This window comes from Callionymus lyra, chromosome 5, assembly GCF_982586985.1.
Source record: "Callionymus lyra chromosome 5, fCalLyr1.hap1.1, whole genome shotgun sequence".
NCBI lineage: Eukaryota > Metazoa > Chordata > Actinopteri > Syngnathiformes > Callionymidae > Callionymus > Callionymus lyra.
In genome coordinates this window covers 34195127-34222425 of record NC_141822.1, presented here as the reverse complement: position 1 = coordinate 34222425, position 27299 = coordinate 34195127, and the positions used below count along the sequence as shown (strand labels likewise).

The 27299-nt window shown below is 37.8% G+C and overlaps 3 protein-coding genes across 8 annotated transcripts; 2 read left to right on the top strand and 1 right to left on the bottom strand.

Annotated features, from left to right (window-relative positions):
- Positions 1 to 253: 253 nt before the first annotated feature.
- On the bottom strand, positions 254 to 3373 carry LOC148080425 (uncharacterized). The gene is made up of 4 exons (XM_087792398.1): positions 3073 to 3373; positions 1283 to 1532; positions 674 to 1223; positions 254 to 587 (listed from the first exon to the last, which is right to left on the bottom strand). The coding sequence occupies exons 1-4, from the start codon at positions 3295 to 3297 to the stop codon at positions 254 to 256; spliced, it is 1359 nt and encodes a 452-aa protein (XP_087648524.1). The 5' UTR covers positions 3298 to 3373.
- Positions 3374 to 4193: 820 nt separating this feature from the next.
- cyp4f3 (cytochrome P450, family 4, subfamily F, polypeptide 3) lies at positions 4194 to 12006 on the top strand. Of its 5 annotated transcripts, none has more exons than XM_087792117.1 (13): positions 4194 to 4458; positions 5656 to 5800; positions 6262 to 6315; positions 6943 to 7070; positions 7261 to 7382; positions 7459 to 7605; positions 8765 to 8876; positions 10011 to 10077; positions 10159 to 10288; positions 10421 to 10512; positions 10940 to 11004; positions 11080 to 11162; positions 11248 to 12006. In XM_087792117.1, the coding sequence occupies exons 1-13, from the start codon at positions 4252 to 4254 to the stop codon at positions 11420 to 11422; spliced, it is 1527 nt and encodes a 508-aa protein (XP_087648243.1). In that variant the 5' UTR covers positions 4194 to 4251; the 3' UTR covers positions 11423 to 12006. The 5 variants fall into 5 exon arrangements, with proteins under 5 accessions (XP_087648243.1, XP_087648242.1, XP_087648245.1 ...); XM_087792116.1 differs by having other exon boundaries at positions 4195 to 4458; positions 10159 to 10285; positions 10379 to 10512; XM_087792119.1 differs by having other exon boundaries at positions 4195 to 4458; positions 10379 to 10512; positions 10940 to 11012; positions 11248 to 11440.
- Positions 12007 to 20224: 8218 nt separating this feature from the next.
- Positions 20225 to 27043, top strand: LOC148080423 (lymphocyte function-associated antigen 3-like). Of its 2 annotated transcripts, none has more exons than XM_087792114.1 (11): positions 20225 to 20286; positions 20363 to 20620; positions 21641 to 21787; positions 22007 to 22135; positions 22208 to 22374; positions 23716 to 23806; positions 23875 to 23973; positions 24038 to 24058; positions 25940 to 25960; positions 26024 to 26047; positions 26139 to 27043. In XM_087792114.1, exons 2-11 carry the CDS (start codon positions 20560 to 20562, stop codon positions 26153 to 26155), a joined length of 777 nt encoding a protein of 258 aa, XP_087648240.1. In that variant the 5' UTR covers positions 20225 to 20286; positions 20363 to 20559; the 3' UTR covers positions 26156 to 27043. The 2 variants fall into 2 exon arrangements, with proteins under 2 accessions (XP_087648240.1, XP_087648239.1); XM_087792113.1 differs by having other exon boundaries at positions 26136 to 27043.
- Positions 27044 to 27299: the final 256 nt, after the last annotated feature.

Below are 27299 nucleotides of genomic sequence, written 5' to 3'. Positions count from 1 at the left end.
GGAATCTCAACACTTCTGTACATGTTAAACATGAGAAATGACAAACTTATAATCAACCAGAGGCAGAGCTCTACAATGTTTAATAGACGTCTTGAAAACTTGCTTTTAAATTATGAGTTTAGGCCAAAATCCATTTATTCATGCAACTTTATTTGATACACAATAGTGGACCGCATTAAGTGCTTTAGTCATCAAATAGTCAGGTTGCTACACCTGACTCACTGAAATATTGAGTGTTTCAGAGGTATACCATTTATCCAGGTTGCTTTGAAAGACAAAATCGAAGACATGATGAGAGACAGTGCCTTCTGCCAGTAGTCGGTTCTGGAACTGCTGTGAGGTCTTGAAACGAGACTTTGTGTTTTGGACTAGAATGGTAAGGAGTTGTAGTGCTTGATGGAGCTGCCCTGCCAGAAAAATGATGGCTTCCGTCAGGTGAAGAAAAATTGTGGGAAAAAGAAAAGATGCGTCCTTCTCGTGTCGGTGTCAACTCCTGAGCTGCCTTGTCTGGTGTCTTGGTGCAGTCCAGCAATTCTCCATCTTCCATGCACTGATGTGATGAGTGTAAACATGTGACAGATTCAGAGCTACAAAAGCAATAAAGGAAGACAATGCTGATGGTATCAAAGTTTCTCAAAAAAACATACATTTTCTTAAAAAAATGTTGTTTTACCTGTTAAATGACATCATTGATAAAGAAATGGAGGTAGAAAGAGCAGGCAAGCTGTGCCGTTGAGGACTATCCATATGAACATAGTCATCCCGAGGCGGCACACCAGAGTTGTGGTCGTCCTTTGATGACATCACGTCTGTAGGCCCCTCCTCTTGCCCCAAGTCCTGGGTCTCCACAACGATGTTTGCAAGAGTGTAGTCATCTCCTATGGTGGCTGTTGAACTAAACCCTCCCCTTTTATGTTCCTTCTCCATGTCCATGTAGCCATCAGGCTCAGAAGACGAAGACGTAACCTTACTTGCATTAGGCGAGCAGGGTTCAAGGCTACACCTAGATGGACTCGACTGGTTATTAGGGTTCCGAGATGGTAGGGAACGAGGTCTCACGTGAACAGAATTTTCTCTGCACCTTGATTTACAGTATTTAGTTGACATTGTTTGACGAACAGTGTTATTGGAGATGGGAGAGCTGTGAAAGTCTGGAAGGATTCGTAATGCCTTGATGGCCTCTCGAACAGCCTCATGAATGTTCTGGGCCATTGTTTGATTCCCTGTAGAGTTGAGAAGATGAACAAGGTTAGTGTTCAGATTGAATTTTATCATTAATTACCTTGGTCTTTTGCATCCATCCAGATCTCTCCAGGACCATTTGGAGCCGACCTGCCAAGCTCAAGAAAGAAGGAGCCATCTAGGTGGCCGAAGCGCCTCACACTCAACAGGGGGATCTTTACAGACTGCCAATCACAGTCAGCGCCCGTTTGGATCAAAGTAAGCGCTGAAGCCGTTAGACAGAGACGAACCTCCCCTGACAGGAACTTCGAACGGCCCAGATCTCTTGGCTTGATCGCGACAGGCCAAACCTCAAAACAGACAGACCAGACTTTTTGTTGGGTCAGAGTGATAGACTTTTAAAAAATACCATGTTGAATATTACACAAGTTTATTCTTTGAACAACACATTTTTTTGTTTTTTGTCTGCAGTTATTTGTTCTGGATGAATATAAACTTGTCTGGTTTTGTTTTCTTCCACTTATCCGGGTTTAGCTCGCAGGGTTCAGAAGGGAAGTCCAGACTTTCCTCGGCTCAGCTTCATTGACCAGACCAAGGGGTCTCCCAGACCAGCTGAGAGATATAGTCTCTCCAGCGTGTCCTAGCCGGTCTACCCCTTGGTCTAACGGTGGGACATGACCTGAACATCTCACGAAGGAGCCGTCCTAGTCATATGCCCTAGCGACCTAAACTGACTGCTCTCGATTCGTAGAGCAGTGGTTCTACTCCGAGCCTCTCCCAGATGACCTTGCTTCTCACCCCATCTCTAAGAGAGAGCCCAGCCACCCTACAGAGGAAACTCATTTGTACCTGCAATCTTGTTTTTCAGTCACTACCCACCGTTTGTGACCATAGCTAAGGGTATCGTGAATAACTGTATAATTTATTCAATTCAAAAAGTGTAGAAGAAGCTGTGTAATATTTTCATTTTCATCTTGAGTCATAAATCATAATTGCAAAGAAAAATGTTCTGTATATGTGCAGTCCCATAATAGAGAGTTCCAGCACTAATCTATTCTGTTCAATTTGATCGAACTCACCCAGCCAAATGAAAAGGAAACATATTTGAACACTGTATTTAATGTACCATGAACAAAGCAGTTGTTAATAATTATGTCACTGCGGTGAAAGGCGCATCTATCATATAAACCCTTCCATGATGTCAAAATCAGTCAAAATTAGTTACTTCAATGTCATCCTTGCTCTCAATGGTTTTTTGTTCCCCATTCTGAGGTTGTGCCTCACTACTGATACAAAAACCCATTTGTTATACAGAATGGAGCCCTTAAAACTGCCTCTAAAAATCCATCCCAATCCTTGACCTCAAAAATCCATTCTCACAAATTCTGGGACTGCTTTGTTGACTGCAGTTGAGAGAGGTGGAGTGCAATGACAACATCTGGTTTCGGCACAGGGTTTACCAAACCGTCTATTTTCGATCTTCTGCTTATTTGTCTTACAGCAATTCCTGTCAGGGGTTGCAAAAGAAAGTCAGCCTGCTCCACCTTTACCAACTTTGTGTGTTTCAGGCATTGTTCACCTGACACAGCCCTATCTCCTCGACACATATTTTAGCCATTTTCGTCTGGTCTAAAGTCAAAATGTTTCTATATGGGCCGTTTCTTTGATATACTTATTTTGAATTGTAATCCTAGTCATTCTATATGAAAACTATCACCATACAAAACTCCTGTGTTTGGTTTACAACTATGGCAATACATGTTTTCTAATTTTGATAATAATTTGAGTGTTTATTGAAAAAGAACATTACTGTCAGTGGCGCCCCATCTTTGTTATGTTTTGTATTGAATTTAGTTGTCAGAATGGATTTGAAATTATGTCTTGACTTACCTCTTTATAGAAGGCAACTGGGGGCAGAGTACAATACCCATCATCCTCTTCTTCAAATCCGTCTTCCTGTTCTTCGTCAAAAAGTTTCTTAATGGACAGGTACCACTCTACTTTTTCCCATTGGTCCGACATGACCAACAACAGTGTCTGATCCTTGGTGTATAGTGTCACTGCATGGTCTTTTTTGGAATTGTTGCTGCGAGTGACACCGATACAACACCTCATGTAAAGAACCCTGTGGAGTGGAAACGATCAATGCAATCGATGCATATTTAATATGGCCAGCATGAATATGGAATGTGTATCGTACACAATTTTTTTTTTTAACTTGGCATGTTTAACAGTATCATTCACTTAAACCCTGTTACACGTGGTGGATTCGGTTTTTATTATTATTTTTTTGCAATGCAGTGTAATCCTTTTATAGTAATATTCTACTCTTTCTCTGCCCTCCATTTAGCTTCTTGTTCCTGCTGCATTGGTTACATGTGATGGCTAAGAATTTAAAATAAGTGAAATTAAAGCATATTTTGCAATCTTAGAATAAAACATTTTAAATTTATTTTGGCAAACATTCAAAATAAACCGTATGAGGAATACAATGTACAGTGCAAAACAGATTGATGATTCTAAAAGTTGACAATTATATATTATTATCTGTTGCAATGTTAATGAACAAAACATCTCAAGCAAAAATGTGTTATTCTAGAATTTGATAAATACAGCCAAACGTCATCATTCAAATCATTGGAATTAAAAAAAACAACCCTGATCGAAACACTATACGTTGCCAGGTTTGTCAATTATCCCCCTTTAAGAATAAATACATGAATCAAAATTGAAAACGGAGGTACAAGAGAAAAGCAATGCGGATGTTCGCATGTTTTAGTATCCCGCTCATTGTATATGTTTGTAGCACATTTGAGTAGTTTAGTATAATTAAGAAGACAAACCTCTGCTTGCTGGAGGTCAATGCTGCAGATTTCCTGGGCGACTTGTCTGTCGCTGCGAACTTGTCCTTCGTCTTGTACCACTCGACCCGGCTGGGTCCGCTGTGGCCCCCAGATCTGAGCACGAAGTACCTCCTGTGGTTCGGTCTTTGCTTTCCCAAGTACCCTTGTCTCACGATATCCCCCGCCGACCCGGAGCTGGTCGCCACAGGCTCGAATAAAGGCAAGGATGGTTTGCTGCTGGTTGAAAGTTCCTCACAAGACCAAGCAGAAGTATGGTCTGTTTCTCCACCATCATGGCTCCTCAACGCATATCCCTCTCCCGTCTGGTGTACTGGATGGTGGTCATGTTCTGCTGGAGGTGGACGGGAGCCAGGTGCACTGGACTCTACCTCCACTTTCATCTCGAACACCTGCAGTCGTTCACAGATTTCAGGTATTATTTTTGTCGAGTATTTGTAAAAGATTTAAACAATGAAGCTAGTCATTTTATAGGCTCACATTTCACAGTTGTTCAGCTCTCTGGATGCCACAGGACTCGGTATGGTATGAATAATCGGTTTAAAAAGTGTTTTTCCCATTTTCAAAACTCGGGACAGGTGTTTCACGTGATAATCAGTGATGCCTTCAGGGGCAGCTCGTAAATTGTCCAATTTGGAAGGGTAACTACTATTTTTTTTATAGTGTTACAAAGAGCTTTGAGGAATGTTGCAATGTCAACTAAGGATATTTAATCACTTATATTTGTGCACAAAATATAAGTAAGTAAGTGATTTTTAGTGATTTTTTTCGTTTAATAAAACGATTACCTTCATTTCACTGACACTAGCATGTAAAAGCTTTCAGTTTTGTAAAAAAATACATCACTTAAAAGATAAATCATACATTAAGTAAGTAAGTCATTTTTATTTGTATAGCGCTTTTCCAGACCAGGATCACAAAGCGCTTAAACAATCAAAACAATATTCAATAAAGTATATACTTTAAAGGTCAAGATAACACTGAGAACACAACAGGAGTTCCAGAAAATCAAGGAAAAGCCTGAACAAATAAAAACTTAAAATAATAAGTTGAACACATGTTAATTAATTGGTTATTTACTTTTGTAAGGGCAAACCTGCTAGTGTGTGCTGTGTTTTTGTCCATCCTGGATTATAAACTCAGTTTATGCACATAATAATAAAAATCATGAGGAAATCAAAAGTGAAGAAAAAACTAAACATGTTGCGGAAGTTCCTCTTCCTGCACGGAAATTGCACAAGTCTATCTGTATAAAGATCCAGTTTCACAAAGCAAAGAGACGTATCATCCGTCCTTTTTTATTTTGAAGAATGACTTTCCTCGATCGGTTGGTCAGCTGGACAAGCTTTTGCCAACTTCTTTTTATTCTTTCAAAAGTCTTTGTCGCGTTGGTAACAGTGTGGGTGGTGAGGTTACTGGTGCAACATGCCTGGTTTTCATACAGGTTGACCTGTTTCAGCAAACCTCCTGCACACTCTTGGTTGATTGGCCATTTAGGACAAGTAAGAAAAACTTGAATTTACACACACATACAGACAAACACACCCGTTAACATATGGGTGTGTTACCACATCATTTCATCAATTGTTAACTTGTTTTTTCTTTTCTTTAGATGCAGAGCAGTGAAGAAGGTCTTCGTCAGGTTGATAAGTTGGTGCAGACATACGGTCACTCCTGCAGCTGGTTTCTTGGTCCCTTTTATCATCTAGTCCGCATATTCCACCCTGACTACGTCCGGCCATTGCTTACAGCACCTGGTATAGTGCATACATTCCTAATATTTGATCTATATGAAATAAATATACTGTAAATGTTATATTATATGGTCTTTGATGACACCCAGCTACTGACAGTTAATTTACCGTTTCAATTTAAAACTAGCCATACTCTAGTTAAGGTAAGGTAAAACTTTATTGATCCCTCAGGAGATCAATAAAGTTTAGTAATAAGTTACTTCAGTAACAGGAAAAGACAATAAAAAGGGAAAATAAGAAACATTTGATGCTAAGACATTAAACAACAAAATAATCCAAATATTCTTATATGTTTATTTGGTGTTTTATAAAATCATCTGATTGACTTTTTGGATTTCACATAACTTATAATTACGCTTGCTTGGCTTACTCATAAGTAGTCATTTATAGTAATATCGTAGTACAGACTTGGGGTTTTTACATATTGCTCAACTTTGTCAAAAATACTCTTTATGTCTATTTAGGCAGCATCACAGTGAAAGATGAGCTCATCTATGGTCATCTGCGTCCATGGCTTGGTGAGATTTTTATTTTTTCCATAACCCGATTATTTTAAAGGGTTTTGACAACAAATATGTCTCACCAAAATTCTAAATGGTAGTGGGTACTCACTGCGTTATTATGATAACGTTTTTTTTATTTTCAGACCTCACTGGGGGACACTTTACTAAATAATAAACCATTTTTAAAACATATGCCTATATATTCAGTCACAAATTCAAACCGTTATGAAGTGAACTAATCAAATTAAATCACATACATTTCAGAAGTATGTAGTTGTTTGGATTTTGGTTGTGGAATACTATTTTGAGAGGTTCTGTCATTTTAAAGAGTCTGTTACATGAAGTTAAAACTATGCATCAATATTTAACATCAAAGTCTTGTATAGTCGCCAAAGTTGGTTTGTTATATTGGAACACTGTAAACGGAAAAATGTTTAGAAGTTTGTAGTGAGTAGATTTTTTAGTTTTAAAAAACAAAAACAAAGGTCCACGTATTGGTAAAGAGTAAAACCATTGTAGTTTTATATCATAGCCATGTAACTGTGAATCCTCCTTTTTCTCATTAAGAATTTCTTAACGAAAAGATGACAAAAACTGAACTGCTCATGTGCAACCTCTTTGCTAATTAAACTTCTTTTTTAGGTCAAAGTCTGTTGATCAGCAGTGGGGAGGAATGGTCCCGAAGACGACGACTTCTAACGCCTGCTTTTCATTATGATGTACTGAAGAACTACATATCCATATTTAACACCTCAGCAGACACCATGCATGTAAGTGACACGCTCAGACTGTTTCCTTCTTCAGTTTCAGATGTGAACATATTGGCTGTTTAAGTAGCTGAATGAGAAATAAATAAAGAATTAAAATCATGTTATAATCGAAACAAATTAAAAAAACGTTATGTCAGCATAGCACTAAAAGGTTCATGCTTATTGACTCACTTTGTTTGATATCTTGAAGGATAAGTGGAACCGGCTGGTGACTGAAGGGAAACACAGCATTGAGATGTTTGAGCATGTTTCTCTCATGACTTTGGACAGTTTGTTGAGGTGTGCGTTCAGTTATGACAGCAACTGTCAGCAGTAAGTAAACACCCTTCATAATGTTTGCTCTTATATACACTACTTCTACTTTTAGTAACACCAGTCATGTATCCAGATCTAGCAGCGATTATGTGTCAGCAATTGTGGAGTTGAGTGAATTGATAATTGATCGGAGACTGACAATTCTCCATCACTGGGATTGGATCTACTGGCGGACTCAGCAGGGGAAACGTTTCCTCAAAGCAGTGAACGTTGTGCACAGGTAAGATGTAATGGCTTCTAATATTATATCAGTATTATTTACTTCTATCTCACCTTGTCCCTTATATTGGTTTATATATTTTCAGCTTTTACATTTCCTGTTTTTAATTCGGCTTTTACAACAGAGTTGAACGTGAGTGACAACTGTAAAATAAATAATTTTCTCTGAACGAATCGATCACGATTCACAAGAGAAAAGTTGGATTTATTGTGTCTGTCTGAGACTTGGCAGAGAGAGGAAGAGTTTATTCATCTAAACAAACTCTGTACAGTAGGGAGCGCTGTCTTGGAAAATGTTGTCACAACATGATCTGGAGCTTGTAATCCATGCGTTTGTGTCTTCTCGTCTGGAATATTGTAGTTTGTTTTCATGTCTTAACAAGAAGGAGCTGTCTCGCCTGCAGTTGATACAGAACTCTGCAGCGAGAATTCTGACCCGCTCAAGTAGAAGAACTCACATTTCTCCGATCCTTAAAACTCTTCACTGGCTTCCAGTTTCTTTCAGTATCAACTTTAAAGTTCTGGTTCCCACTTTCAGAGCTATTCATGGTCAGGCTCCTCCCTACATCAATAATCTCATCCAGCCTTACACCCCAGCTCTGGCTCTGAGGTCTGTGGATCAGAATCTCTGATCTACTACTGACTCCTTCAAGAAACATCTTAACACATTGTTATTCGTGCAGGCTTTTCGTTGATTTTCTAAGACTCCTTTGTTTGTCTCTGTGTTATCTTGACCTTTTAGCATATATTTTATTGAGATGTTTTGATTGTTTAGGATCTTTGTGACCCTGGTCTAGAAAAGCGCTCTACAAATATAGATTACTTACTTACTATATAAATTGGTAAACATAATTCAAGATAGAATGGAGTCTCTCAAGTTTGACCAGTAGTCAAAGTTTTATACAAACGTATACTTCAAATCAAACACATTTTGTGTACATATTTTTATACGTCTCACACTATTATTTATCTTTTAATGGAGGAAAATACCATAAGAAGACTTTTTAAACACATTAAAAATAAAACAACATATTTAAATGTTTTATACGAATCCTTGTCATCATTATAACTGGTATGTGTAACCTCAATGTTCACTATTTATTTTTGGAATTTTATTTTTGTTGATAAAGTTTTTACAAGGATTGGTTGATGTTTTGCAGTTTTACAAGGGAAGTGGTACAGAAGCGCCGGGCTTCGCTATGCAAAGAGGAGACGGATCAGCCTTTTTCACAAAAGAGGAGGGACTTTGTAGACATCATTCTACTGGCAAAGGTTTGAATTCATTTTTAAACATCTGTATTATCTTGATTAACATTTTACAGCCCTTAAATATAATTTCCATTAACTCCAGTGGCGCACTGTTGTAAGATTTATTTTAATCAAAAATACTCAACAGATTTGAAATTGTCAAGCATACACTATTAAAAAATTGAATCTTAAAATCTTAAAGGTTTATTTTAAATTTGGTTCCCAACTACTATTTTCTTAAATAACCTAGACAATGTACAAGCTTCCTGAAAGAACTTTCAAACATCTGCAAACCCACTACTTTTCATACTAACAACACTAGAAAAGTAAGTCTAGAGGTGCCTAAAATAAAGAAAAATTCAAGCTCTTGCACAGGGTTGATCCTCTTGATGCTAAGGTTGCTCTAACTTTTAACTGATTAGTATATCCAAATTGAATGATTAGATTCACTGTTTGTTCTGCCGTCCCTGTCCACTTGATGACGTTAGGTGATGAATCTCGGTGCTTCGAACCTTCGAATCACAGCAGAGTTGGGGTGTTTGGGGTAAACAAGATTTAAAAAAAATACAGTTATAATATTGTCTAGGAAGTGTTCCACTGATATTAGATGTGACGCTAGCTTACTGAGAAGTTATCTAAAGCTCTAAAGTAGACTCACTTTAGCACAAGGTAGAACACCATTATGAAAGTTTTAGCCCGAGTGAAGGTTGCCTTACTTTTTATACGAATCGAAAATCCAAGGTCATTCTTATTACTATGTCTACCGTTCTTTTGAAAGTGAGCTGTTGAAAGCTGTTCCCAGCCAACTTTCTTTTACCTTTTTGGCAAACCACTGTCAGACTAATCCAGTCGGGTTAATGGTAAGTATTCATTGTAAGAGGAGATAATGATCTTCGAAAGTTTGAGTAAACTTCTCACAAAAAAAAACAAAGAAAATAATTTTAAAAAACAATAACAAACAAACAAATGATTTAAGACTGATATAAAGTTGATTGACTTGGATAAGTGAAGGATATGTGTATGTATATATATATATATGTACATGTACTTTTTTTGAAAAGTATATGTGTATATATATATATATATATATATACACATATACATATACTTTTTTTAAACTACAACTTAATAGTGTGTATGTGTTGTTGTGTGTTGTAGAATGAAGAAGGTCAAGGGCTGACTGATGAAGAGATCCAGGCAGAGACCAACACATTTATGTTTGCAGGTATTTCACAACAATTCCTGGCTTCATAAACACAACAGCGCAGTATAAGTTAGTGCTTCACTACGTTCTTTCAACCTACAGGTCATGACACAACAGCCAGTGCACTTTGCTGGACACTGTACAATTTAGCACTTCACTCAAACTACCAGGAAAAATGCAGACAGGAAGTGCTGAACTTGATGAAGGGCCGGAATGGATATGTTATACAGTGGTAATACCTTTATTTAATTTAGTTTTATTAGCTTATTACAACTTCATTCATTTTATATTCAGTGTGATGATTATTTATTTATCTCTAAAGGGAGGATTTATCCAATCTGTCATTCACCACCATGTGCATCAGGGAGGCGCTGAGGCTGCACTCTCCAGTTCAAGCTGTAACCAGGAAGTACACGCAGGACATGAAGCTGCCAGGGGAAAAGACAGTACCAAAGGGTGAGCAATAAATATGAAGGTCAACCATACATGCGAATATGGCCACCAAGGCATATATATTTCTGGAAGGCAGGGAGATTTTTCACCTTGACCCAAAGACAACTCAAGAGTTAAAGGCATTTTGTTGCCAAATATGATGTATGTATGTTAACTATATTATGTTACGTATGAAATGTAATTTGATCTACAGATCTGTGAATGAATGTCAGAACATTTTATTTTTTTAACTTACCAGATTCGCTTCAATTTTACTTAAATAGATCATTCAAGCAATCTGGGTCAAGAATTCATCAGCTTTAAAGTTTTAGGCATGCACATTCACTCACTTTTCAAATTCTTGATTCATCTGAACTTCCTAACTTAATAGAAAGAGAGTTGGAACTTTACCACAATACCACGAAAACAACTTTTTGATCTCTTCTCCTAGGTGCTATCTGCTTAGTCAGCATTTATGGAACACACCACAACCCCGACGTCTGGGTGAATCCTCATGTACGATGGTGAAAATATAATTCAAGACACAATGAAGTCTCTCATGTTTGACCAGTATACATCTCTTTTTAATAGGAATTTGACCCATTTCGCTTTGAGCCAAACAACACAAATGGACGTTCTTCTCATGCGTTCATCCCCTTTTCCTCAGGGCCCAGGTGACTTAATTTTAACGCTAGTTCATTTTATTAGACCCACCTTTGTCATGTTTTTGAAATGGATGCCTTTTTTAATTTCATTCAGAAATTGCATCGGCCAGAAGTTTGCGCTTGTGGAGCTCCAGGTGGTCGTTGCGTTGACACTGCTGCGGTTCCATCTGACAGTGTGTAGCAACTCTGTGGAGGTTCGTCGCCTCCCCCAGCTAGCTTTAAAAGCTGAGGGGGGGCTGTGGCTAAAGCTGGAGGCACTGAGCCATTAAAACCTGCACAAGAAATGCATATAAACACAGCAGCCTTGTTTTCCATGAAACCGTACAATAAGCAAGTACTTTAATGAAGGCAGGGTCTGTAAACAGAGGCATACAGTATCAATCTGAAAGCTTGGGTTGTTGTTTTACAGAGAAGGCAGAGCTTTTATTTCTTGAGCATTTGGAGCAGAAGCGTGGCTGCAGTTACACATTCCATTGAAGCAAGGAAGTCATTTGTTTTAATACCAATCTGATTTTACTTTTTGAATTCTGGTTAGAAATAGTGTTTGATTGCTGCACTGATGATGATGATGATGATACTGTGGTCATGCCTGAACACACACCTGCTTAGAGCCTGGCTTCATAGATCAGCAACTTTTCTGCTTCAAAAAAGGAAAGTTTAGAGATGTTATCGATTTGGCTGTTTGCATTAATTGCACTGAAAATTATAGACAGTGGTGTTTATAGTTTTAATGTTTTGAGCAAATCTGTGTTTGCTATTAAACGCTTAATTTACAAGAGGGTACTTACATTCCAATCAATCAATTCAAGGCCTTGTTTGAGATAATTAATGTTTATTAAAAATATGAAACCTGTGTTTGGCTTTTCTGTTCCATTCATTCTTTGTAAGCTATGTCATGCTGTGGTGGTGTAGTAAACACACATTGTCAATTCTGTGCCTGGAGCAGTTGCTATGGTAAGAGATACTTTATTTATCCCCCGAAGGAGAAATTCTGTTGTCCGGCAGCAATCACACATCCACTCATACAAACATCCATAAATACATGATGTAAAACAATCAAGTAAATACATAAATACGTTAAAACTACAAATACACAATTCAAAATGTGCCAATAAACATAAATAAACCTAATCTAACTTAATAACTTGCTGTTCAGTCCACTTTTATTTTGTGCTTTTACTCCCTGTATTTCTCTTTTTATTCCCCATTGCTTGACTATTGGCATCTGGCTAGAACTCATCTGCATTGTAGACCTGACAACCTTCTTCAACCACAGACCTGTGTGCGAGATCGAAAGATTCCCTGCGTTGGTAAAGTAGTTGCTTCAGTCTTGTTTTACGGATCCTTAAGAATGGATTTTTTTTCCTCCTAAAATCTTAACTTTTTATACCCCTTTGTGTGAGTGCCAGTTGGTGGGAGGTTTTTGGAGGGGAGATTTGAGACTCAATATTGGAGTCTTGTTTTTTTTATTTGACTGTTGTTTAGATAAACTGTTGTAATATTCCTGCTGAGCAACCCGACAGAGCTGGCATATAACAAGGCACATGGGGCTACTTGCGCATTTGTAGAGTGCAAACACAAGATCATGAAGGCAAGGTGGACATCCCTAACTGACAAGGTGGCGTCCTCCTTAATGCGGTACCTTAGTGCATTTTAAAGTCACAAATGTCTACAAATGGGTTGAGTCTAGTGAACGAGTAGAAAGTTTTACCAGGATAAAGGCAGATATTACACAACACTGACAAAAAAAAAAGAATTTATTTTTGAAGTGACTTGCAGATTTCCTTTAATGTTGCATTAATTTCTTGAAGAGATGTGTTTATTTGGTTCATTACCATTAGAAAACTTTCTTAATTCCCCAGGAGATCACCTCTTCGGCCCTGGTACTTGGGAGCAGGGGGAGCACGGGGACCAGCAGGAGCAAAAGGTGCAGGGGGAACAGGAGAGGCAGGTGGTGGAGCTGCAACACGGGATGAGGACTCGCCAGCTTGAAAAATAAGACAAGATGCCGGTTTTCTTTTTGAATAAAATCTTTAATACATTTCTTTTGAAACATTCTTTTAAATGACTCTCCATTCTGACCCTAGAGTGACACTATCATTGGATATACAGTGGGTAGGGAAAGTGATCAGACCCTAATTTTTCACTAATTGTTTTATTGCAATTATTATTAAAATAATTTAAGTTCATTTTCTTCCTCATTAATGTACACTCAGCACCCCATCTTGACAGAAAAAAAAAGGAAATGTAGATTTTTTGGCACATTTATTAAAAAGGAAAACTGAAAAGTATTCGGACCCTTAGCTGTGACTCATATTTAAAGGCCTTGACACACCGAGCGGTTTATCGGGCGTCTGGCACCGTTGGGCAGTCCTGTTTGGTCGGCGCCCCGTGTCCCTGTGGTGTGTCTCTCCCAGTCGGGAGCCGGCGTCCTAGTCGGTCCTTGTCGGATGAAAAAAGAGGCGGGTGCACGCCTTCAGCCTGGAGTCGCAGTCTGGCTCAATGGTCAATCTGATTGAGTGCTAGGTTTAGCTAGCGAATCAGCTCAGAACAGTGAAACGGGAGTGACTTTTGTAAACACTAGATAAGCAGCGATGGCATGGATAAAATACAAAACTTTCATCGAAAACCTCACACAAATATTATCATGTGAATGAAGCAGATCAATGCAGTCTATAGATGGTAATCTGGTCCTTTCACAGCCAGCCAGCAAACATTATTATAACATTGAACACATCTCATCACCTCCTGCTCCATGAACTCATTCATCTACATTAATGTCTTGAATTGTTGTCCTAGTATTCACATGCAACCTTTCATGAGAGTCACTTTCATCTCAACATTTGTACATTATCACTGTCTCTGATTCAAGGTCATTTTGTGCTAATAATAATAAAGAAGGGCAATATTGTTGACATGACTTTAATGATCATTTCTAGATCGTCAGAATTATTTCCCTATATCTTGCTCGACACATACGGAAAAGCCCTCAGAGCTGCCGCTGTGAGATCCAAGCGTTTTTCTGCAACGTCTTATTTCCACAACAAGAAGACCAAGGGCTGACAATGCCAGTCTTCATTTTTTTGTTGTTATCCATCGTATTTTTATTTTATCTCCTTCAACTGGTAAAAACACTGACCGTTCTCGACTATTCTCAAAGCATTTCCGGTTTTCACTTCTCTGACATCATGTGCACAGAACGTAAGCTGAATTGAATAAACTGATTGGACTTGAATAGGAAATACACACCTGTCTATATAAGACCTTACAGCTCACAATGCATGTCAGAGCAAATAAGAATCATGAGGTCGAAGGAACTGCCCGAAGAGCTCAGAGACAGAATTGTGGCAATGACAGATCTGGCCAAGGTTACAGAAGAATTTCTGCAGCACTCAAGTTTCCTAAGAGCACAGTGATTTGTTTTTCTGTCAAGATGGGGTGCTGAGTGTACATTTAAGAGGAAAGCAATGAACTTAAATGATTTTAGCGAATGGCTGCAATGAAACAGAGTGAAAAATCGAAAGGGGTCTGATTACTTTCCGTACCGACTGTATGCTCTGTTTTGCCCACTAATTAAAACCTAGTTATTAAGACAATGAGTTTAGAGTATAAATAAACACTAATTTTATGATGTTCCGAAAATAAATTTCCCTCCTTGAAAAACCAGCATGATTAGCATGCACACTAGCCAAGCATGTTTTTTCATGGCAATCCTAAAAGACAAAAAAAATGTGATTATGAAACAATCTTTCGCACACTCCAAAATATATGGACAATTATTATTATCAACAGATAAGTTGTTTAGTAATTGATTTGGCAATTACTAAAGTAACACATTGTATGATGTACAAATGATTAAGCTTTCAAGCTTTTTTTTCTTTTCCATTCTGTGAATAGTAATGAAAAATACAAAAAATAAACACTGTAGCGTCATACGTAATATTTTTTAAATGTGATATGGCAGAATTGCATTTATTCTATATGATTATAGTTTGTTTGGCATCCTGTAAATGTGGCAGAAATGTTTTATAGTCCCTATTCTTTTTTTTTTTCTTCCCTTATTACATGTAATCCAATGTTGAAGTGGGCATAGAAAAGGATCACTTTGTTGAAAGAAGACAACTTCGACAGTATCAGCAGAGATGAACAGAACGATCTATATTTAACAATTATAATACTTGTTATTTCTGTCCTATACAATCTGTGGAAATGCAATCCATTGACACTTGGAGCCCGTTCACTTTCTTGGTCGTTCACTGAAATATTTTCTTTTTAATATGGAAGTTAAAAATATAAAATAAAAAGATAAACAGACAAGACTTAAAAGTCTAAAAGTATTCAGAGCTGGGCTGGCTTTAACCATGCCTACTAATAAATAATATTCAATATACTTGTTGTTGTGTTATCAGTTTAATCTTGATCTTTAAAGAATATACTTTATTGAATATTGTTTTGATTGTTTAAGCGCTTTGTGACCCTGGTCTGGAAAAGCGCTATACAAATAAAAATGACTTACTTACTTACTTACTTACTGTATGATTTATCTTTTAAGTGATGTATTTTTTACAAATCTGAAAGCTTTTACATGCTAGTGTCAGTGAAATGAAGGTAATCATTTTATTCATAAAATTGCATCATATAAAATACCAATACAATTTAGACGTAATATTCATATATTACTGTTCTTTTAGAAGATCGTTCTTAAAAAACAAACAAACAATGATTAATAGTCACTTTTCATAGAATGAAAATCATTTGGTAAAATAAAATAACGTTGATTAAGCCTAATATTTTGTAAATTATCAAAGTGCTACTTTGGTAATTGCCTAATACAAATAAAGCTTACGAATAAATCAATTTATTTAAAACATGTCTTGAAAATGTATTTGATTCCTTTAATAAACCGTTGTTCACATCGTTAGACCCTAATAGGGAACCGTAGTGACATCATCAAGTGGTCGATCTTACAGCATACCCTTTTCAAGTCATTCAAGCCTTAAAGAAACCTCGTCAGGCTTCATTTTGTTTGTGGGACAGCATATTAAGTGTACCGACCACAGAGCTAGCACCTCCTTATCTGGAACTCATTGTTTATTCATAGACTGGGTTATGCTCCTCATGTGCAGAGAAGACCTGCTTCTGAATGCTTGGATCTATCCAAACCATGCAAACACACTTGCACATATCAAAGCTACCCTGGAAGCAGAGCTAGCTTGCTAACCTTGGCCTGGCTCTCAGATCACGTGACTCTTGTTGTGCCTCCCCTTCTTTCAAAGCCTCCACCGAGTTCTCTTGAAAGTCTCATGCTTTATTAGACCCATGAAGATGAAAGGATCATCTTCATTCTAGGGGTGGACTCCACGAACCTCTGTTATGTTGATCCCAATGTAAGCAATAATTTATATTTGTAAAGCGCATAGATGATGTTGAACCAAACTAATAGTCGTAAAATTATGCAACTAACTAATTCAATTATAACTATTTTACATTTAAAAGCCAAAACTGACCACATGACATCTCTCTTTCCATATCAACAATTAGTAACATTGAAAATAATCAAATGATGCGTAGTAGTAGCATCCATGAAAATGAATCAAGACAGAGCTACAACCCTCATCTTGTGCAGCAGTCAAATACCAACGCTCACTTTTGCTTTTCCTTTGTGGAACAAAGTTAGCCCAGAAGATTATAAAAAAAAATGAACTAACTCAAACAAGTGAGGAGGTTTAACAGCTGCATCCTGGCTCTCCGGTCCTACCGATGTCTAGAATATCTTCCAGTGTCCAGTGGACATGCAGACCAGGGTAACCTGGCAAGGGTTGATGGTGAACCTGAACAATAATAATAATAATAATTAAAAGGGGCGAATAAATGTCTCTGCTACTTATAAACCTCTAAAAATCTTGTTTGGTCGCTGTTGAAAATATAGTACAATTGCAAGGGTACAATATAAGTTTGGCTCACTAGTGTTCCAGGAGGCATATTTCCTGAATAATGTTTCAGGCCAACAATTATTTTTTTCCAAATTATAAAAATGTCCCTGGCATCCTCGTTCATATTTCGATTGAGTTGACGTTGCTAATCTGAGATGCACACTTGATAATGGAACTTGTTGGTTTGCGTTTATACATTCAATTCAATTCAATTCAATTCAATTTTATTTAAAGTGTCTTACCATAACAAAGTTATCTCAAGACACTATACAGTTGAAATAAGACTATAGTTGATTAAGGAAAAATAGATCCCAGCATACATTTTATAGGAATGCAAGACTCTTTCTAACAGAACTGAATCAACATCTGAAGTGATGAAGTGGCAAATGAGGTAATCCCCAATTATGGTCTGTCAAGTTTCATTAGATCCGACAATGGTATACTTTTTTTTTAAACAAGGATATTAAGTTGTTTGATGTTTTGCCATTAGTGACAAGGCTATGCTGTACGTGGGATTCACCCGGCTGAGATTTCAGGAAATCATTTTAACACGTCAGATCTGTGTCAAATCAATGTGTGGGAGTGAGATCAGATTATAGCTTTTAACTTCTTATTCTTACTCGCACCGTTTTGAAAATCACTTGTTATGATTTCACAATAAAGCTTACTGCAAACACATTTGTAGGTTTTTCATTTCTGGATGCACTTAATGATGGAAAGGACATTTAAATGCATTTGTTTTTATAGGAATCTAAATGAATCCGTTATTCAAGGCAATTCTTTTTCTTGAAGCTGCAATGTGTGTGTTTGCATGTACAAGTGAAATATAAAAATATGTGTGTGCACTGGTAGAGAGAAAACCTGACTATATTTCAATAAATTGCTATGCAATTCCCTCATGACATGGGGGAGGTGGGCTGCGGCTGTTGGGGACGGTCTACGGTTCAAGGATTGGGGGCCGTTCCCGGACGGCTGCAGCCCCATTGCCCCCGCCCTGCCCGCACAACCGTGGCCCCCCTGTGACCCGGGGGACCTGGGCCGGTGCCTGGCCATTGCTCCCCCGGGCTCATGCGGTGGCACTCGACCCGGCTACTGGCCGTGTCCGCAGGGTATTGGGGGGGGCTCCGCCGCCGCTGCTGTGGTGGATCCCTATCTCCTTGACTCGGTCCCCTGCTATGGACTTGGTGGCAGCCTGACGGTCTGGGGGTCTTCCGTGGCCCGGCCTGGCCCCGGGGCTCTATCCCCTGACTGGTTCTTCTGGCTGCCCCTCTGCCTCGGTGCCTGCGCCTGGTGCCTCCCCCTCTCTGCTTCCTCGGTCGTCCTCGCCTGTGCTTGCCCTCTCGCGCCCCCGGTGGTGGTCCGCCTTCTCGCTGGTGTTTGGGGTCGGCTCTGGTGGTTATCTCGCCTGCCGGGTCCTGGTCTCCCGCGGGTTCCTGCCGCGGCTTGGGCCCCTGTGTCTGGATCCTGCTGTGCTAGGTATGCGCCCTCTGGCCTGGCTATTTCAACCTCCCCCCCCCCCCTCTCCCCTCTATATATCTTCACCCGTCACCGGAGTCTGTATACCTGTGTATTGTATACATTTGTCCCAAACCCACACCTTTTTATTTCTCTCCCGGAGCCCCAGGGATCCACCTCCAGAGCTGCTGCTGATCCAGGATCTTCACCACGTCATCAGATCCCGAGTTCTCTCCAGCACCCCCATGGACCCTCCTACACTCTCCTCTTTTCTCTCACTATATCCTCCCTCACTCCTCTCCTTATCCATCTGTCTACCCCCCCATCCTTCCTCCCAGCCGGTCAAAGCGTCAGACCGTCAACAATGAGTCTGGTTCCGCTCGAGGTTTCTGCCTTCTAAAAGTTTTTCCTCGCCATTACTCACTGTACAGCTCACTGTACAGTGTTTTGTTTCTTGCTCTTTGTTGAATTGCTGGGATCTATTTTTCCTTAATCAACTGTAGTCTTATTTCAACTGTATAGTGTCTTGAGATAACTTTGTTATGATAAGACACTTTAAATAAAATTGAATTGAATTGAATTGAAATATGTAATTGTGACTGACTAAATAAATGAACAATATTATTAGTACAATTAATTAGTTGTTTTTTCGTTCTCGCATCATTCATGGGTACAAATATATTCTCGCCTGTTGCGACTTACCATTTAAAAATTCCACTTGCAGTTGCAATGAGAGAAAAGTTGTGCTGGAATAAACAAGGAAGACCGACACACAACGGACTGAAAGTGACAATGGAGATGACTGTTATGATACATTTTTTAGGAAGAAGAAATCACAGACTGCAATGAGACTGAGTGTTAAAATGAAAAGTGAATTCTGAATGGAATCAGGAACCTTTATCAGAGAAAAATGAGGTTCAAGAAGATAAAGATTCAGAACATCTTCACACACCCTGGTGCCAGCGCTTGTATTAATATATATTACAGACCCGAGGAAGCAAAGATTCAGTGGAGAGAAACTATTACTGTATGTACAACCCTTGGTGGGTATGTACTGTACATATATTACATGGCTATTAATGACGCAATACATCCCATGGACAGTTCTTTGTTTTCATGTTGTGGCAACCGAGGGGTTTCTGATTTTATTATCCAACAGCGCCACCTGGGGAACTTCACCGCAGGAAATATGCGATTATAAAGGGCACGCAGGTCGGTTAATACAATAAGACAACCAGACGTGATGACAAATTTATAAAAATATGCATTTTATTTACCAACCAGAAATACTTAAATAGTAGGGGAAAGCCTCCACCAGGGGGGACCGGGGGATCGTTCAGTCTGTTCACAAGATGCCTAAAATCACTACAGTGTATGGGATCTTTTCATAAATATTAATCAGTTCGCATACAAAATAAGGACAGATTACAATTGAACATAAAGCAAAACAACCATACAAATGAGTCCACAAAAGGTGGAGAAAATAGTCTTTGAAAAGGTCAGTTGAACAGTTTTATGTCAGGATTATTGACTGAATTCAACAGAGTGAGAATTGAGCTGAATATTACTTCACTTGGAGACAAAACAACATGGGTTTATAAGGTGGCGAGGTGAAGGTTCATTTGAATACAAAAAACACATACCTGGGCGAGTGCAGTGCTGACGCGGGAGAGAGGAGGCTATCAGCGAGTCACTCAAGTTTGCTTTGTCGTCGTCTCGCCTGTGGGAGGCGCTGTGCTGCCACGGTACGCTCCTAACACTGCGAACTTGTGAGCAGAAAAAAAATCGAAACTGTGTGTTTAATTCACTTTCCTTTTGCAGGGCATTATATACAGTGTATGTTTGGTTTGACGGTTGGAACTACATGGAAGGAAACAACACAGGGAAAAAGATGGCGTCATAGGAGAGGGCGGTGCCGGTTGAACTTTCATTTTGAAATCGTTTGGACTCGAGTATCTCTATAGAAGTTTAACGTATCTTTCCTTGTTGATGTACATGTTTTAACATCATTACTTGAAATGAAGTTGATGGCCTGGATCCTGGTCTCCGCCGTTCTTCAGCGAAGCGTCTCAGGAGCAGGTAAATCGGTTAATCTGTTATAAAGCTCTAAAGCAGTGTTTAATACAAACGTTTTCTAACTCCGTTTTATTTTGTATTACTATAACATAAATCCCTGCTTTTGATACTTCATTTTCGTGTTGAATGTACTGTATGTGAACGGTTCCAAGACTTGATCTCGCTCGTTGTACAGTACACCTGTAATGTTTCAGCCATAAACGGGGTGCTGAAGATTCTGCAAAAAAACGTGTAATAATCTCTTCCCATGGTGGAACATGTTAGAAACGTCCGGAGTCGGCCTCCTTCTATTGCTCGCCCAGAAAGATCCATAATAATGACTTGTGGATTTTGATTTATTCATTATGGTTACAGAAAGACAAGTCTGTGAGATGAGATTAAAGGGAAATGTATTGCTTTATTTGATTTGATCAGAAATGAAGGCACTTTAAATACACACATGACCAATCCTTGCAGTCACATTTGTCCTTTTACGTCCTTATTACTCTTAATATTAGACCTGCTAACTCGAACATTTTGTTGAACATGACCCCTTTCTCTCTTTTCATTTCCTACAAACTTTTCCACATGAGCTCTTTCTCCCATATATTCCTTTGATTTCTTAATGAGGCAGTAGATCCAAAAGGCCCACCCAAAGTTTAAAGCAAAAACTGCTACCACAGCACCTCCTTAAATGAAAGCATGTCATGTCAACTTTCAAATCTTCCAAACACTGTGCCGCTATCTGTGTAATTAGATCTGGAGCTCACTGTCCCACTAACCTTTCCTTTTCACTTGCTGCTACACTTCTGTCACAGAAGACGCTAGACAGCCAGGTTTCCTCATTTTTCCTCCTATTACTTCATTGTTCATTACCATGTAAGACTGACATCCAGAACTTGAACTCAACTCTTCTCATTAATCCTCCTGCCTTGGTCTCATTTCCACAAATTTACTGTATTTTCATTGAACCACTTACAACGTTTTTCCCTCTATTTAATTTCTCATTCTAACTCTGGTCTAAATAAAATGTGTCTTTCACAGTGTTCAAGAAGGTAGGAGATGAAGTTGTCCTCAAACTCAGAGAAACTCAGACGACTGATGCCATCAGCAGCATCTTGTGGCTGCACAACTCTGCCATGGTTGTAGATTTTGACAAGAAAGGGATTGAATACTTTCGTCAATTCAAAGGTATGTTCAAAAGATTACCTTGAGTATATGAACACACACACCAACACACACATTTAAACCAAGTCTCTGTCAGGCATTCAGTGATCATTTTTACACAATCTTTTTATTTTTTTATTTTGCATTTTGCAGGTAGATTAACAACATCAGAATACACATGCAACACGTAAATAAGCTAATATTTAAGTGAGCAAAAGTAAATATAACATGTTTTTTTTTCAGAACGTACTAAACTTAACATTTCGAATGGGGAGCTGACAATCACAGGCTTAACTTTGAATGATAGCGGCCTGTACACTGCTCAGATCAACAACCTTCCGGCAACAATTTCTACTCAACTTAAAGTCCTCAGTAAGTTTAGAATTCCATAAATCAATTTAATCGGCCTGGGTAAAATAATTGTCTTCATTAAAAAAATAATAGCAGCGGTCCCTGTACCCGTGGTTAATCTTTCCTGCGATGACGATCGAAACCGCTGCACTCTGGAGTGTATTGGAAATGTTCAGGCTGATGCTGAACCTGTCTACTACAACTGGAAATTTGGAGACGTTGTGAAACTCAATTCATCGAGGCAGTACATTTACATAAAGGTACCATTTATCTATCTTTTCTTTCTTTATACAGTTTATCATTAACATTTCATTTAAATGAAGCCTCCTCATATTTGGAAGTAGTCAATGTGTGTGTGACTTGCAAGTATTTGATAGAAATCTACCGAAATACAAATAGTTGTTGTTAAGCTCATGGTGACCAAGTGCTGTTTATAGTAAGAGCAAAGCAGAGTCAACGTGTTAACGAAATCAACTACAGTTGTAGTAAAAGAAAAATCTGTAAGATGGGGACAAAGTTGCGCGTGACCACAGTGCAACAGTAAATAGTATAGAAGTCTTCAAACTTTGGGAAAAAAAACCTCCACTCGGAAAAAAGGTTCAGCACATGATTTTGTTTTTTCATGATATGATCATGTTATTTCGAAATACTTATCACGGTATCTCTTCATAAAGTAGCCATTAAACAATTCTGTGTCTTTTCATTCATTATGGCGTGAGCACCAGGTAACTTACTGCTGGACTTTTTACAAAGCTTTGGAGTCCCTGAAGAATGCATGAAATGTTTGGATGATAAACATGTAATTTGTTCTATCGGTATAAACTCTATATTGACCAATTATTATTAAAATCATTCACGTTATATAACCTGCTTTGTTTGCACAGAGAAGCTCACACATTTTGTCATGTTAAAATATACTGAACAATAAGTTATTTTGAGATTATGTTCTTTTTATTTTTTACAATATGCTTTTCATTCACTTCTTAGATTTTTAGTTACTCAAAATAATGTAACTGGTCATAATATTTATCATTATTTATCATTAAGGGCACAACTAGTTTGAGAAGTAAAGTCTAATTAGTATAAAATGCTTTAGCTTTAAATATTTTTTAAATGCTTTCAATTGACACACTTCAGGTGGATATGACGTACTTCAGAAACTGCTAAGGGCAATTTTATCACGCAAGAACTGGATAATATGAAATAACATGATAAGTATAACAAAATAACTTGAAATTAAACGAATAGCCGCACTTCCCAAGGAAGTAGAGTCTCAAGCATTTAAAGGGGAAATATAGTAGTTAATACCTGGTTTCTGCAGGCATTTAATAGACATCCAGGGATACCATCTGGGCCAGTTGGTCTCTTCGCTTTAACTCTACACAGGATGGCGCTGACCTGGTGTTGGTGCAAGCAATTTTAAATCTATTTGTGTATTCTTGTCATTTTACCTTCTTTGGATCACTGTCTTTATATGTGTTTGTTATTATTGCCTCCCCTAACTGCTCAATAAACCCCGTCAATGTTTTCACCTCGACAAAATATGTCTTATTTAGTTTAAGTGTTGCTAATGAATTTGGTTTTATCATTGAGTCATCTAGGAGGACGATGATGGCAGGGAGATCAGCTGTGAAATGGAGAATGCTGTCAGTCAGGAAGGCAGTTCCTCCATCCTGGACCCCTTCACTTCTAGTGGGCTAGAGCAACATCTAACACATTTTCAAATGTTTTTACTTCATGGGTGATCTGTATTTTGACAGGCAAAGGAGACGGTTTAAGGAAAAGCACAGGTATCATTGTATTCATCAGTCTACTCGGCGTTATGCTGCTGGTGGTGGTCTTCCACAAGTGTGCTACAGGTATGCACCAATTTGAATATAATGAAATGTAAATATATTTAAAGAAATGTTCATGTTTTTACAGGGAAGTGGTTCTTCCAGAAAGGTAAGCAAACTTTATCTAAAGAAAGAAAACTGTATAGTTATACACATGTTGTTATTAATGCACATTTGATTCATCTTATGTATCAATTTTATTTGCTTTTTATCAACATCCCTCGGAATCCCAAGTTCCAACATATAGTATGTTGTATAAATACTGTATTTAGAAAAAAGTAGCATATCAATATTTAAATATGTAAATTATAATTTTACTTAATCAATATTAATTTATGCTGTATGTCTTAATACATGTATATTTTACAAATAAAAGAACTTGAACTTGAAAGAACATTTTTAGGGGTAACAAGCAAATAACTGCATGTACCACGAATCTCTCTCTACTTAAAGGCAACACTTCCTGAACATACCCATTATCGCACAAAAATGAAAGCCTAAAACCACATTCACACGATCACATTTTTATCAAGTGATGTCAATAACTTATATAATGCAAACTGTATTTTAATTATTGACAGGCACCAACATGTTCTAGGACATATTTGGCTTAAGCTTCATCCAGGCTTAATGTAAAACTGTGACTTACTCAGACGTTGATTTGTACTTTGAAGATTTAACATACAAGTGTTTGTCCATGATAGAGGATGAAGTCAAAGGCTTGGTTTTTATGACACTTTGCCTACCACCAATTAAGTTACATATATGACAACCCCTACTGTTTGTTTGTTTGTCAAATACTTATGTATTTGATAAAGACATGTCTCTTGTTCAACACTGCAGAAAACTGACCAGAAACTGTTTCCTTCAACTGAGAAAAATCTCTTAACTTGTCGGAACATGATCTGGAGCTTGTAATCCATGCGTTTGTGTCTTCTTGCCTGGACTACTGCAACAGTTTATTTTCATGTCTTAAAAAAAGGAGCTGTCTCGCCTGCAGTTGATACAGAACTCTGCAGCGAGAATTCTGACCCGCTCAAGTAGAAGAACTCACATTTCTCTGATCCTTAAAACTCTTTACTGGCTTCCAGTTTCTTTCAGGATCAACTTTAAAATTCTGGTTCGTACTTTCAGAGCTATTCATGGTCAAGCTCCTCCTTACATCACTGATCTGATCCAGCCTTACACCCCAGCTCGGGCTCTGAAATCTGTGGATCAGAATCTACTTATGGTTCCACGCACACGGTTCAGGACCAGAGGAGAGAAATCGTTCCAGGCTGTTGCTCCTAAGCTTTGGAACGATCTTCCTCTCTCTTTGCGCTTGATGGAGTCTACTGACTCCTTTAAGAAACATCTTAAGACGTTTTTATTTGTTCAGGCTTTTCCTTGATTTTCTGGAACTCCTGTTGTGTTATCAGTTTTATCTTGATCTTTAAAGTATATACTTTATTGAATATTGTTTTGATTGTTTAAGCGCTTTGTGACCCTGGTCTAGAAAAGCGCTATACAAATAAAAATGACTTACTTACTTACTTACTGTCAAGTAGAAGACTAGTTGGGAGATGGTGTTCTCTACCCAAGTTGTATGTAATGTGTGATGAGTAGTTTGGTGAATGTCAGTGTTGATGAGGACAGTAGTTAAGTTAATATTATTCTCAATAAAACCGAAAAGTATAAAAAAGGTTCAAAATACATTGACAAAATTAGATTTTAAAAGTTGTAAGCAAATAAAAAAAATCTGTACAAAGTACACAAGTGTATAGTTGTAAATAAATCACAGATTAACTGTTAATCAATTTAAAGAATAAATTTGATTGAATTAACAAATCCAACAGAACGGCTTTACACAAATTAAATGCTTGAGAGACAAACACTTAATTTGGAACCAGAGTTTGTTTGTATGGATGACTGGCTAAGTTCATCATGTTCTATAGCTTTCTTTTCTATTTGGACATTTTTATTACTTATATCTGTTTTTTGTTTTTTTTAGGATCCATGCCATGGAAGGCCGGTAAGTAACAAACAGTATTATTGCTTTTCTACCATATAATTGTTTTGTCTTTTATTTGTTCAGCTTTCTGGATGAAAGAAGAGTCAAGTAAGTTTCATTATAATTATTATTATGGGGAAAAAAAGATAATAAATCCAAGCTTATTATAAACATGGCTTATTTGTGCCTTTTTTAGCAGCTTCCCCAGTGATCTAGACAATCATTAAAACCTCTAGACATCGAGAGCATCATGTCATGGATGGGACTTCCACAGGTGTGCAACATCATGCAAGAAATCTCAGGACATTTCTCCAGACTTTTCATTATCAGTGGCATTTAACTCGTGGACATTGTTTACTTAAAAACACATCGAGCACTTGAATGCAGTCTTGCATCTACTGGGATGCAGGTATTGGTCAAAATATGTTAAATCTATGAGGATTTATTTGACAAATGACTCACTGACAATTTTTCATTAGATCTGTCAATATCACCTATTTACATTGTGACCATTTTATTTAATCTAAATAAGTGTTCCAATGAAATGCAGATTCAAAGAATACATGTTAATGTGTATAGAACATGTTTACTGTAAAATTTGTTTTCATCTGTGTTAACATAAATTTAGACAGCACTTGAAAATTGATATAGCTAAAATTTCAATTACATTTATACCATACATATTGCATATTAGATAAGGATGAAATCAATAATTCCAGTTCCTTTCAGCATAAGAAGAGAATAACATTTGTATTGTCAAAGAACTATATTGTTGACAGTGCTGTGCAATGAATATAAAAATTATTGTTTTTCATTCCCCACACTGGAGATTCTCGTAGAATATGACGTAAAGATGGTTTCTTCCAACTTTTTGTTTTATAGTTTCTACACGCAATTCAGAAAAAAGGGACAGCAATTTTAGGCATGGTTTTATAATAATATATATTATAAAGAATAAGAAATGATCTGTGTCTGGTCTCTTAAACTCTACAAGTGTCAAATAAGCTTTTAGCCTTCCACAAACACCGACTATTCATACTATGCCACTACAACAAACTCCTATGTTGTGTTTACAAGACTGTCAATAAATGAATTTGAATCTGATTCTATTGTCTGGTGATAATATTCAAGTGTATAAAAAAGGGACGTCTGGCTGAAAGATCGATCATCAATTGCCAATCAATGTAATGTATTGTACATGCAACCCCAAATTGCATGCCATGAGTGGTTAAACTTACGAACTTACTTTTTACCCCTCGTTAACTTCATTTAAACATCTTTCTATCAAGCTCTTGGTTGTCTGTGTTGAGTATTGCTGCGTGTACTACTGTAATTCTCTTCTCCCTTAATAAACTGGTCC